Source organism: Rhinolophus sinicus, chromosome 14 (genome assembly GCF_057876585.1).
Source record: "Rhinolophus sinicus isolate RSI-liver-muscle chromosome 14, RSI-T2T, whole genome shotgun sequence".
Taxonomy (NCBI): domain Eukaryota; kingdom Metazoa; phylum Chordata; class Mammalia; order Chiroptera; family Rhinolophidae; genus Rhinolophus; species Rhinolophus sinicus.
Genome location: NC_142514.1, coordinates 40,710,831 through 40,723,950, shown reverse-complemented (window position 1 = coordinate 40,723,950; position 13,120 = coordinate 40,710,831). Strand labels below are relative to the sequence as shown.

At 41.7% G+C, this 13,120-nt stretch overlaps 1 protein-coding gene across 1 annotated transcript in view; it reads right to left on the bottom strand.

Annotated features, from left to right (window-relative positions):
* The window catches only part of C8A (complement C8 alpha chain), a 56,266-nt gene that overhangs the window by 25,456 nt on the left and 17,690 nt on the right, over window positions 1-13,120 (bottom strand). Inside the window, exons 5-7 of the mRNA XM_019742534.3 lie at window positions 9,259-9,448; window positions 6,746-6,946; window positions 4,806-5,046 (exon numbers count right to left, since the gene is read on the bottom strand). Of these exons, the coding sequence (XP_019598093.3) occupies window positions 4,806-5,046; window positions 6,746-6,946; window positions 9,259-9,448 (632 nt within the window). The remainder of the gene's footprint in view (window positions 1-4,805; window positions 5,047-6,745; window positions 6,947-9,258; window positions 9,449-13,120) is intronic.

The following is a 13,120-nucleotide window of genomic DNA, read 5'->3' as shown; positions in this document are numbered from 1 at the left end:
TCACAGGAAGGGGAGAGTGTGAGGAATGGAAGAAGCAAGGACAATGACATAGCGGGGAATGAGTGCTGAGAACACGTCCTAGGGCCATGCCCACAGGTAAGGATCAAGTAGAGGAGGAGAAAACAGTAAACATGATGGAGAATTAGGAAGAAGTAGGACAAGTTCAGATCAGCTCAACACGCATTCACAACGTACCCACCATGGGCCCAGCCGGTGGGTACAAAAATACCCCAGGGAGAAGAGGCATAGAACTTGTACATAAAAGTTCATTGTCTAGTAAAAGAGATCAGTATGTAATTATAATTGGCATAATGTATGCCTTTTAAAAACATACATTCTGGAGTCTTCTCTTGGCTCTAGAATCTCTGCCGTATTTCCATATGCCTGTAGGACATCTCTGTCAGGAAGCTTGGCACCCCCAGGAAAACTCATGTTCTTACCCCAATATGTGTGTGGATCTGTATGCATGCCTGCACATGCGTGTTTGTGTGTATGTGTGTATGGTGGAAATATAATTGACAGGAAGCAGTAATTTACACCTCACAATCCACACCCAAGCCATCTATAAATTATCTAAATTCTCCTTTCAAAGTATATCCCGCAATTGTCATATTCTTTCCTCTCCGTTGCTAATTCCTTACCTGGCCATCAGCAAGAACCCTCTCACTCTTCTCCCTGAGGCCACTCTCACCCCCTCTCCGCTGCTCTACACAGCAGCGGCACAATCTGCTGGTACGTACGTGGCGCCAAGCTCTGCCCTGCTGATAACTGCAGTGGCCTCCATTTCACAGCAGATTTCATCCAGACTTCTTACCATGGCTGGCAAGACCCTGTGAGGCCTGTCTAGGCTTCTTCCAGCCTCAGCTGCTGGCATTCTCTCCTTATCCACAAGGCGTTAGCCACACATTCCTTCTACTCTGCCCAGGACACCTTCTTTCTTGTCTTTGGAATCTCTTTCTTTTCCTTTGGACCTCATCTCAGTCTGGATTTCACCTCCTCAGGGAGACTTTTCCAGATCATCCTAAGCTATGTAAGTGTCTCCTCCATCTCCCCCTGCAGTTATTCTCTGTTTCTACAACCTGTTCGTTTCCTATATGGCTCTTATGACAGTTTGCAATTGTATAGTGATTCCTTCACTCAGCAAAAGTTTTCGAGGCCCTCATATGTGCCAGGTACTGTTATAGGAGATGAATATAGAGCAATGACCAAAAGAGAGAAGGTCTTGGCGCCATGGAACATGCATTCTAGAAAGAGAGGTTTGACATTAAACAGCTAAATACATGAACATGGTAACTACGGAACAAAGAGTGATTTTCTGAGAATTTAAATAGGGTGCTGTAGCAAAGAGGGGCTTGACTACCTGGTCAGGAAAGGCCTCTCTGAAGCGGTGGTCTCCAAGTTGATATCTGAATAATTAGAACGCATCAGAGGGAAAGGTAATCCAGAAAGAGAAGATAACTAATTCCTAGACTGCAGGCTAAAAGAAGCTTGGTGTGATAGTGTCCTAAAGGAGCAAGGATGATAACAACAAAGGAAGGAAGGGAGCGAGGGCAGTTTATTCAATTTCCTGCACTAGATCATGAGCTTGGCCATGACAGGGACCATACTGGTTTTGTTCACCTGGTACATGATACAAATTCAGGAAACATGGTGAAATAAATGAATGCATGAAGAAACAGCATTATGGGAGAAGGGGTGGAGGGGTGTCAGGGTAGGTTTCGCAGAGGTGGAGATACCCATACCAGATTCAGAAGGATGAGTTGAATCTGTCAGGTTGGCAAGACAGGGAAGAGCACTGGTGACAGCACAGCCTGTGCAAAGGAGGCAGGGAACATACATGAACAGAGCAGTGTCACTGAAGTACTGGACCTGCCCAAAGTAAATTATCACCTCTACGACTGGGCCAGACTGGTGAATGCACTCTTCTCTTTGCCGTACCTTGCTACAAAGACAAGTAGTAAGATCTCCAAAGAAGGGATGAAGGAGGAAAAAAAGAAAAAAAACTAAATCCAGCAATTTGAGCCCAAAGCCATCCTGATTCCTGCAGAAGGCGGGAAGCTGTCAGCCGCAGCCCTTGAGAAAGGTCTAGGGTCCCATTGAAGTCTAACATCACTACCCCAACATCCGAGACTTCACTTGATTTTTGATGCACGGTTTCATGCTGTCTTTGGGGTAGAAGCATTTTATCTAAAGAACATGTTAGAGTAAACAGCCTTGTGTATCCTCTGGGAATTACCCTGACAGGATCTAAGGCAAACCCAAGGACAAAAGATTCCCCCAGAGCAAACCAGCCAGTGTGTTCACTTAAATGTTTCCACACCAAGCTGAGCGATTTGAGGACATGAATGTATATACCACACGGGGTGTTTCTTAGAAATAAGCACTTAATCAAATACAAATATTATTAGAGTCATATAGATTCAAGATACACAGAGAGAAAAAGACAGTGACAAAGAGGAAAGACAAAGAAATGGGTTGAGAGAGAAAGAGAGGCAGAGAGAGAGGCACCTCGTAAGAAAGGAAGTGAGAGAAGGGATGAGGAAAGAGACAAAGAGAAAACCAGACAAGCGTCAAACATGAACAGAGGATGTACATGGTTCTACTCGTCAAAGGGAAAGAAGGTAAATGTTTTTGTTCTTTGTAGGTTAATATGTAAATGGCATTCTGATTTATTAGCGGTCTCCAGCAGATGAGGTGATGATTAGCACATTTCCATATTTATAGAAAAGCAACACTGACTTTCCAGATTTATAGAAAATCAGCTCTTCACAAATAGCAAATTGTGCTATTATCGACATATGGTTTTCTATAAACAGAGCGGAGGTAATTATCCCTGGGACAATTTGTTGGTGGGCTCCTTTTGAATATTAACTGCATAGGAAGCCTGTTTCTGCCTCACGTATTTTAAAGAGAAGGGGCTAAGAGATACCCTAGGCAGTTAATTAGTAATTCAATACCAAAGACGAGAGCTGAAATGGAAGGCTCTACCATGACCACATGGTGAAAGGACCATGGGTCCAGGGCTCTGATGCCAGCTTCCTGCAGACCTGGGCGAAGTAATTAACTAACCTCCAAGTGTTGTCAAGAAAATTAAATAAGAATATACAGAAAAGAACCTGGAACCTAGGAGGTACTCAACAAGTATTAGCTCTTTTGCCTTCCTCACAATTTTTAAATGATTCTAAGAAGACACACTTGAATTTTTTCAAATTCTTTTTTTTGCATTGATCCATACTAAACTATTTATTTTGTATCACGACCTATACACATATACATGTCTATATTTAACAGGAAAAGTTTCTTGAAGCAATAACTCAGCTTTGCTGCCTGCAAACCACTGATATTTTCTATTCTATCCTTTGTTGTTGTTGTTCAAAAATGTCGTTTGTGATCCATACATTGATTTAAAGACCTACTACTGGTTCCACCCTGCAGTTTGAAGAGTACTATGCTACAAGAAGGTAGGGACCATATTTAGATTTGCTCACCATTGTATCCCTAGCACAAACACATAATAGATATTCAATAGACATGTGAATTATGAAAGAATAAATACATGGATATATGGCTGAATTAATGAATGACTCTAGCCAAGAATCTAAAGGAACGCCCCTTTCAAATTCCATGTCTTCTTTTGCACACTCACTACATACTAACCCCTGTGTTGTATGTTAAAGAGACAAAAGAGTATCAGACAGGGTACTTGCTTATAAAGATCTTTCAATGTAGATGAGGAAAAAATGAACATTTGGAAAATCGCTCTTTTAAAGGCTAAACAGTGTAGAATTTACATAAATGTGTTGAAGAGAAGAACTGGCCAGCCTGGGCTGGGGCAGTCAGGAAAACTTCTTAAACCTGGGAATCTGAAATCTGGATAGATCTCTCACCCGTCTACCCATTCGTTGATTATGTTGGTAGTTCTCAAAGTGTAATGAGCATCAGAATCAGCTAGAGGGCTTGTCATCACATAGACTGCTGGGCCACTCCCAGAGTTTCTGGTTTGAGATGGGAGCCTGAGAATTTGCATTTCTAACAGGTTTGCAGGTGAGGCAGATGCTGCCAGTTGGAGTCCACACATTGAGAACCATCATTCTAGCAGTTTGGAGTGAGACCACGAAGATTGCTGCTGTCATGCTAAGAAGTTTAGACTGTTCTTCACCATTCAGGGTATTAGGCAAGAAAGTGATATCATCAGGTTGTTGAAGTAGAAAGATCCTTCTAGTGACAGTTGTTGAGAATGGACTCAAAGGGGTGAGCCTTCCCCCTAGAGATAATTTGGAGCTGACGCAGTAATAAGGGAAAGATGAGAATGCAGCCGACCACTGTAGGAGTGGCTGTGGGGAAGAGAGGATGGATGAGCGCCGTTCAGGAGAGAGAACTGAAGGGTCTTAGAGATCTACACGGGTGAAGGAGAGGGAGGACTCTGGGATGGCTCCAGTTTTCTGGCATCACCAACTCATTGGCCAGTTCCATTAGGCAAGAATCTACATTTAAAATGTGTTTTAACGTTTTTAATAACAAAATCCCAGATTCTCTATTTTTAAAGAGGTAACCATTGTGAAATAGAAAACACGTAGTTTGAGGGAGCCAGACACATGTGAGTGAAAATCCTGTTAGTGTAGTGCTTATTAGCAACTCATTTCGCTCTCTGGACCTCAATTCCCTATAAATAATACTAACGATACCGTATAGCTGTCATGAGGACAAAATGAGATTATGCATGGCTCGTAGTCCGTGCTCAGAAAACTGCAAACCGTGTTGTGGTACCAGCACTGACCACTGTGTGCATAAAGCTTCTTACTTACTCAGTGATTGCATTTTTTCTGTGTCAAGCACCAGGATGTACTCATAAATGCCACCCATTGATCCAGACGTTATGTAATGGGTGCCGTAGTCATTGATGAACTTGGCGTACATGCCGTAATTGTACTGCTCCGGAAGCTCCATTAATGACTGCAGCATTCCTTCATCCAGCATAATGTTGTCCCTCCTCATCCTAAAATGAGCCGTCTGCACCTTTGTGAAAATTCTCATGAAGTGATATTTCTGCCAACAGCAACAACCGCCATGGAATGAGGGAAAAGAACAAAGAGAGTATACATTTTACCATAGGAGATAATGCAAAAGGTCAGCATTTAGTAGCAGTAGGAAACGTACATATTTACATATAAATATATAAGTATAAATACATACAACAGAGTCTTAGTCTATTTTTCAAGCATTAGACACCCCTGTGTGCCTGGCTTCTTCTCACATGACTTCATCCCTGTCCCCACTGCCCTGTCCAGGTGACGTTCTCATCCGTGCTCACCTGGGTTAGTTAGTACAATGTGCTTCACTGTGCTTGTCACCTCTGTGCTTCCCCCAGTCCATTCCCACCTCCACATCTCTCCCTGCTCTAATTAAAGCATTGCGTGAATGCAACCTCCTACACAAGTACTAGGTATTCATAAAAATTATGCTTAGGATTGTTTTTGATGACATGGTGAAATGCCAATGTTATTTATTTATGTAATTTATTGAACAAATATCTAAAAATGCCTACACTTAACATGCATTCTGCTAGGCGCAGTGGACATAACCTTGAATGAGATAGGCCCCTGCCCTCATGGAGCTTCCATTCTTGTGGTAATGTTGTACTTTAAATAATAAAGAAAAGCAGGATCCTGACATAATACTTAAAAAAAAAAAACATGGACCAGAATAAGGTTGAATTGGTTTAAGAGGAGGAAGGTCATGTATGGGCATTACTTCCAGCTAATATAAATCTTGATCCAACGTGACAGTGAAACTTTGAATGGGTCACATGCTTTTAGAAAAGTCCAAATTAATATGTGATAGCCAGATAATGGAACAATACTTTCAGATCAATAGCTAATTTGTAGCAAAGCTCCAGGATGTGATTTATATTTGTTAAGTAAGTTCATTTTTATAACTGTATTTTCATCATCCAAAATACCTTTTTGAGTACCAGCTAAATCCACAGTTGCAATGTCAATGTTATTGAAGTTTTTTTGTTAAAATCCAATGAATTCAATAGATTGGCTATCTCTGGCTCCTGGGTACTTCTCCATCCTCATTACTCCCTATTTTTCCTTCCTACCCTGTACTTCAGTTGGCTGAAGTACTTTCAATCCTAAATTTTTGAGGCATTCTCTGATATCCAGGCCTTTGTACACGCTGTTTCCCAGGCCTAGAATACGCTTCTGTTAATTGCTGCTTCCCTTCATCTGGAGAACTTGTACTAGTCGCTAGTTGCTCTCAGTTTAGGCAGATGTTCTTTCCTCAAGGAAGCATTGTCTGACCCCTCAGGAGAATAGACAGGTAATAGTGAATGTTTGATAAATAAATGAAAGACTGGTTCAGCATGCCAGCCCTCTGATTTATTTGGAACAGTGAGGCTTGCATTAGAATTCTTCCAAGTCTAGTTTAGAGGGCCTGGCTGTTTCTCTTTAAGACATTACCATTCTAAGTATTTCCCTATATGCTCCAGGTCACCATGAAAAAAGGATGGGGTGAAGTGATAAGGGTGCTAGTCTCATAGTTCAATTTTATTCCCTTTGTGATGATTTGGTCTGCAAAAGCATAATAAGAAAAACAAACGTGATTACCACTGATGAGACATTTCCAATTACACAAGCAAATGAAGGTTCAATTACTACTGTACTTTTTAATGCAATTAAAGTAATACGTTTTCAGTATAGATTATGGAATACCATGCGACACAGGCATTATGTTTTAATACCTTGTCTTGATACTTGCTTAACTCTTTCAAGATCGAAGAGGCATATGATCCAGACACACCCACATCCACTGTCACGGGGCTGCCGGCAGGGCCTACACCAACGGTCACCCCACCTGACACAGACAGGTCATTTTTTAGTTTAGAAAGAAGTTCGTTTGCATCATGATACAGCTCTGAGGAGAGACTAGTATCTGCCCGGGCCTGAAAAGAAACAAATGGATATTAGCTTTGTGCACTTCAAGGTATATTCCATTTCATACTTAATATTTCAATCTTCGCTTTGTAAAATATCTAAAGTTTCACATTATTATAAATCAGTCTCTTAAAAGACTAATCCAGTCATCAGACTGATAATCACTAAGATACAGAAAACAGAGCAATGTTAGTTTGAGTCTTATGGTACAGCTAAAATATATAAACACACACACACCGATGATTCTGATAAAATGCTATATTGTTCTGAGCATGGATTTCTTTCCAATTGGCTCATTTTTCCTGTAGAGGTTGCTTGGCTCTGCACTAGACAGATCCAGAAAGCCACATCTGGGTGTGCACCAGGGAGGAAAGGGGCAAAGGAAGCCCTGCAGACGATGGTAATTCTAGGCAAAGGGATACTTGAGTGCTGCCCACCAATGTGTGGTTATTGCATTCCAGGCATATGCTAGGGTTGCATTTCTCTGTCAACCTGAACTGAGCCATGGTCTTGTGTCTAACTTGAGCCAAGGAAGCAAGTGTTAAGAGCCCATGAGTGGGTCACTGTACAATCACAAGGGCATGTGTTGAGATAGAATGCCCATTAGTTTGGGTACAGCGTGTCTGTGATACAAGGAATATCCACCTTAGGATGGGCAAGTAGTGTAAGGCGGGCACCGCTGCTTCAAAGAACTGAGATTTCGGAAACCTTTGTTGCCACAGCACAGCCTCGTCTGTCTTGCCTGACACACAGGCCCTAGGTCATCCTCAAGGTTAGGAAAATGGCTTTGTCCCTGTCTTCCAGCTTGGATTATTATAGGCCTGATGACAGCAATGGAAGTGGGGTGGGCGGAGCCAACTCCTTAAAAAGAGACTTCATAAGCCTGGCCTTATCCTCTGTCAATATTTTTCTCTTCAGAAATTTAGAGGAGGGGGATGTGACTAGATAATTATTTAGAGTCCTGGGGTCTTACCATCTCTCTATATAGTTAGTGTATAGATATAATATGTATAATCCATCCTCCCTTCTAAATGACATAAAGTCAGGCTTAGCTCTGGGTTTGACCCATTTCTGCCACCTACTGCAGTACAGCTTTGGGCCTGACACTTTATCCCTCTAAGTCTCTGGGGATTTTTTAACATCTAAAATGGCACAATGGTAACATCTATCCCATTGTGTTGTGACAAGAGCTAAATGGGAGAATTTGTATAGAAGATTTGACACCTACGCAGTGAGCATCCAGGGAAGTTTTCTGTGTGGATGTCTCACCCGGAAGGTGAGGGTTGAAGAAATGAATGGTCAGGAGCAGGCTCTGGAGCTGATCATGAGCTACGTGCTGCTCAAGTGACCAGGAGGCCACTGAATTTTAGAGGTGGAGAGAATCTTTGGGGTCATCAGACATTTGCAAGACCTTGCAAGAGCAGAACCCTTTCTTCAAACAAAATCAATGCAGAAAATCAAGGTGTGAAAGTGATCAGGGGAGAGCTACTCTTGGCAAAGCCAGGGCATAGGTCTCAGAACCCTGTCTCTCAACTCCTATCCTGCCTCCCATTTCGCAGCTTAGGAAACTGGGCCCCGGGGAAAGGCAGTGAGCTGCTTAAGGTATTATATACAGTTGTCCCTCATCCCTCAGTATCTGTGGGGGCTGGTTCCAGGACACCCCACAGTTACCAAATTCCACAACTGCTCAAGTCCCTTGCGTAATGGCATAGTATTTGCATATAACCTATTCACATTCTCCAGTATATTTTAAATTATCTGTAAATTATTTATAATACCTAATACAATGTAAGTGGCATGTAAATAGTTATTATACCGTATTGTTTAGGGAATAATGACAAGGCTAAAAAAGTCTGTACATGTTCCGTACAGACGCAGCCATCATTGGCCTAACTACATAGCACACATCAGCAACAACATAACATTTTTTTTTTTTTTTAATATTTTTGATCTGTGTTTGGTTGAATACATAGATGTGGAATGTGCAGATACAGAGAGCTGACTGTTCTTATAGTTTAACAGATCCACAACTTGGAAATAGGTCTTCTCACTAGCAGCCCAGAGAATAGGGCCTCAAATCTATTTTATTGATTTTGCAATGGAGCCAAGATCTAGCCGATGAGTCACATTTACCTTATGCCTCTCTCTGGCCGTGCCCTGGCCTCTCAGTGCCCTTCAGCACTGAGCATGTGTGGGGCAGCCACCAGCACGCTCTGCAGGAAATACAGTCTTCTGAAGCAAGGCATCTGTCTCTCCCAACAGCACTGTCTCTCCTGCCCCCACCCTACGGGGACCTGGGATCGCCCCTGTTGAGACTTACCTCAAAGTGGTATGACAGGATGTTGTAAGGCTTCCGGAAGTACTTCTCATCCTCTCCATAGTAGAGACGCTCACAGGCGGGGTCATAACGTAGTTCCCTCCATTCCCCATTGTATACTGTCTCACACTGGCCCCCGTAATACTTTGCATCGTACACGCTCTGAGTTTCTTTCTGGGTCAGGATGTTATACCTAAACGGAAAAGGCAGGCAGCTTCTGGGAGAGAGCACTGGAAAGGCAAAGACAGCATAAAATATCCTCCGCAGGATGCTCTACCTGGAAGCCTGAGCCGTGGTTTCTCACACTGTGTTCTGTGAAGAAGTGCCTGTAAGGCCACTTTGGGGAACAATGGGAGACTGAGTGAACTAAGCTGGGCCTTCAGGTTCTCTTTAACCAGAGCAGCCAGACATCTCCATTCAGCTTCTAGAACAGTGCTCCCAGATCGGAGGCACCCCTAAATATTTGTTGAATAAGTGAGAGACAAATATGCACAATTGTCAGGAGTCCTAGCACAGGCACCAGACAGTCTGGACCCATCTAGCTGCTGCATCTTGCTGTGTGACCTTGGGCAAATCATTTCATCTGCGCCTCAGTTTAGTCATTTGTAAAAAGCAGTGAATACCACTGCCTTCAGAGAGTTAAACAGGAGCTAACACGTAAAGGAATCATAATAGTACTCAGCATATATTTATATACTGAATAAATGTTGCTGCTGTTAGTATTATTTCAGAAAAGGGCTCTGCTGCTAAAACACAGGGTTGTAATATTAGGTGTAAGTCATAGTGCTAAGCTGAGAATCTAATCCTCAGAAAGGCCCTCGTCTTCCAGGCGGTGTGGAATGTCAGAGGGGATACCGTTTGAAAGTCAGGGAGACTGCTGTTTAATGGCCAACTCTGTCGTTTACTAGCTGTGTGACTTTGGACACATTCTAGAAGGCTTTTGAAGCTTCTTTTTCTCATTTGAAGAGGGGACATCATAAAACTATGTCTCATGGCTTTTGTGAAGTCCAAATAAAGGAAAACAGAAGTAAAGTTGATAGTACGTATTAAGCACTTAACAATTATACTTCCTTTCCCCTAGCCCAATACCTTTCCAGAAATATTTTCATATATTTCTCTCTCTGGAGTATTTCAAATCTATCTGCCCAAGTTCTGTATTTTAGGCTATGGATGGTTTAACCATATTTAGGTAAAAATAATGTGAAACAGGTGAAATATCGCTTTAATTTTCTGAAAAGAGAAAGTTAACTAAACAAAAACATGTAGAGTTGGCTAAGAGTTCCAAGGATTGGAACAATCAAAGCTTCTTTTGTTATAGATAATAAACTAATTGCTTGTCTCTGCCTCTCAAACTCCTATTCAGCATTTAAGTCCCTCTCAAATGTTTCCTCCTCTATATGGCCTTGATTATCCTGGACAGACAGTTGTCCCTCCTCTGTGGTCCCATGGCATTCAGTGATTACCTTGTTGTGTTTCTTTGTGGCCTCTGTGGAAAGATACAAAGGCAGTAGGATGAGCAGGATAAAAACTGAATAAAACCTGCTTCAAAGGAAGAAGTGGACAATTACAGAGCACCTGGCATACAGTAGAAATTAAATGTCAGTTAACTTCCTTCTTCTTCTCCCTTTCTCCATCTCTTTCTTCATATTAGTGGAAGTGATGTACTATTAGCTGTGATGAATTGAATGCACACTCTACCAGACATTTAGCATACATTAGCTTTCAACCTCACGACTATTTTACAAATGCAGAAACTGAAGTGCAGAAAAATTAAGTAACTTGCCTATAATCACAGCTGGATTTTTTTTCCTAGATTTTTTTGACACAAATATGGATTCTTTCCCTTTACACCACCCTGGGGTTTCTATTTTCCCCCTATTGAACGTGTGTCTTCCTGTAGCTTATAAATACAAGCTCTCTAACAAGTCAAACTAAAACTCAAAGGAATAATAAGCCCTAAGATTGTACTATAGCATCTAAGCCTATGTAAAGCCTACACATACTTGGAATATCTGGTTGCAAAAGCCCCAGTAAAAAGGAAAAGATGTAGTTGAGAAATTCCACATTTTGGAAATCTGCAGGAATAATCACACACATATACAAAAATACGTGTACAAGGATGTTCATTGTTGTATTTGTTTATAAGCAAAAAAGGGGGAATGATCTAATTATCTTTCAATAGGAAGTAGTTATATACTTATTATCATAATAACAAATTATCATATAATTATACCACAGAAGAATCGGCACATAGTAGAAGGGCCAGATAGTAAATATTTTCGGCTGTAAGTCTCTGTTGCAACTACTCAACTCTGCCATTGTAGGGCAGAATCTGTGTTTCCATAAGACAGTTTTTTGTTGTTGTTGTTGTTTTACAGAAATAGACAGCAGGTTGAATTTGGCCTTCAGGCCATAGTTTGCTGACCTCTGTTATAGAACACTATGTTGCTTAGAAAGAGACAATAGAAAATATGGGAGGAAGTCTCCAAAATATATTACTAAAGTGAAAAAAGTAAGTAACAGCCACTGTGTGGTATGCTCATATTTATGTGAACTGAGAATCTAATCCTCAGAAAAGCCTATCTATCTGTAATGCACAACAGGTATTATAGGCATATTTCCAAACAACGTATATTGCCAATGCATTCTTACATGGTCTGGAAGTACCTATGCCAAACTGGTGATGAGTGTCAGCTCTAGCGAGGACAATGAGAGAGGGTGATGGGGTGGGGTGCAGGTCGGGGAGGGTGAAGGAAGACTTTCAGTTTATACCTCAAACACGTGTGACTTCTGTAGCAATAAATAAAGAGGAAACACTAGGAAATGCTTAAATTACAAAAAAAAGAAACAGATATCAGGAAAGCCTTGTTAGATCTTGAGATGAATAGAAGAGCCACCAAAATGGCAGCTGTTTGGAGTGAAGGAGAAGCTATTCTATTGGTTTCAGTGTCTAGTGGGGGCAAACAAAGTATATTTGAAAGGCTCCTGATTGAATCACATGAGAGCAGCTTGTGGTCTGTGATCTTTTTGCCATTAAGAAGGTAATTATTTTTTAAGCCCATACCCCAATATTTTATGCCTCTCCTATGTTCACCCCACAGTCACTTTCAAAATCTATAATAATCACCTTTTATTGGTGTAAGGAATCGCATCCCCCTGACATTCATGTGTTGAAATCCTGACCCCCAAAACCTCAGTGTTTTGGTGACAGGATCTTTACAGAGGTAATTAAGTTAAAATGAGGTCATTAGCAATGGCCCTAAGCCAACCTGAGTGGTGTCCTTCTAAAAAGAGACAAGTTGGACCCAGACACATCCAGTGGGAAGACCCTGTGAAGGCACAGAGAGAAGATGGCCATCTACAAGCCAAGGAGAGAGGCCTCAAGGCAGCCAACATGGCTGATACATGAGCTCAGATTTTTAGCCTCCAGAACTATGAGAAAATAAATTTCTATTGCTTAAGCCACTCAGTTTGTGGCACTTTGATGGCAGCCCAAGAAAACTAGTACTTTCGGTGCGAAAGAAAACAGAATTTGATCATTTTTCCTAAGTGTGCACCTACATGGACTTACCGGATTCTATCCTATCTGGTAGGTGGGCTGTGACTAAGCCCTCATGAATGACAGCTGACCCTGAGTGGGCTGCAACATGGCCAGGTCACTGTGCGATGATGGCTACATCTCCCTGTTTCCTCATCTGTAAAGATCTAATTGATCATATTGATTTGTTCCAATTCAACCAGTGCTCCATGAGAGGCGATTATAGGAAGTGCTCCAACATCAGGGCTCAGCTGATGAAAAAGATGAGTCAAAAGCAGTTTCTACCTTCAAAGAGTTTATAGTCAAGTTAAGAGACAAGACTCAAGG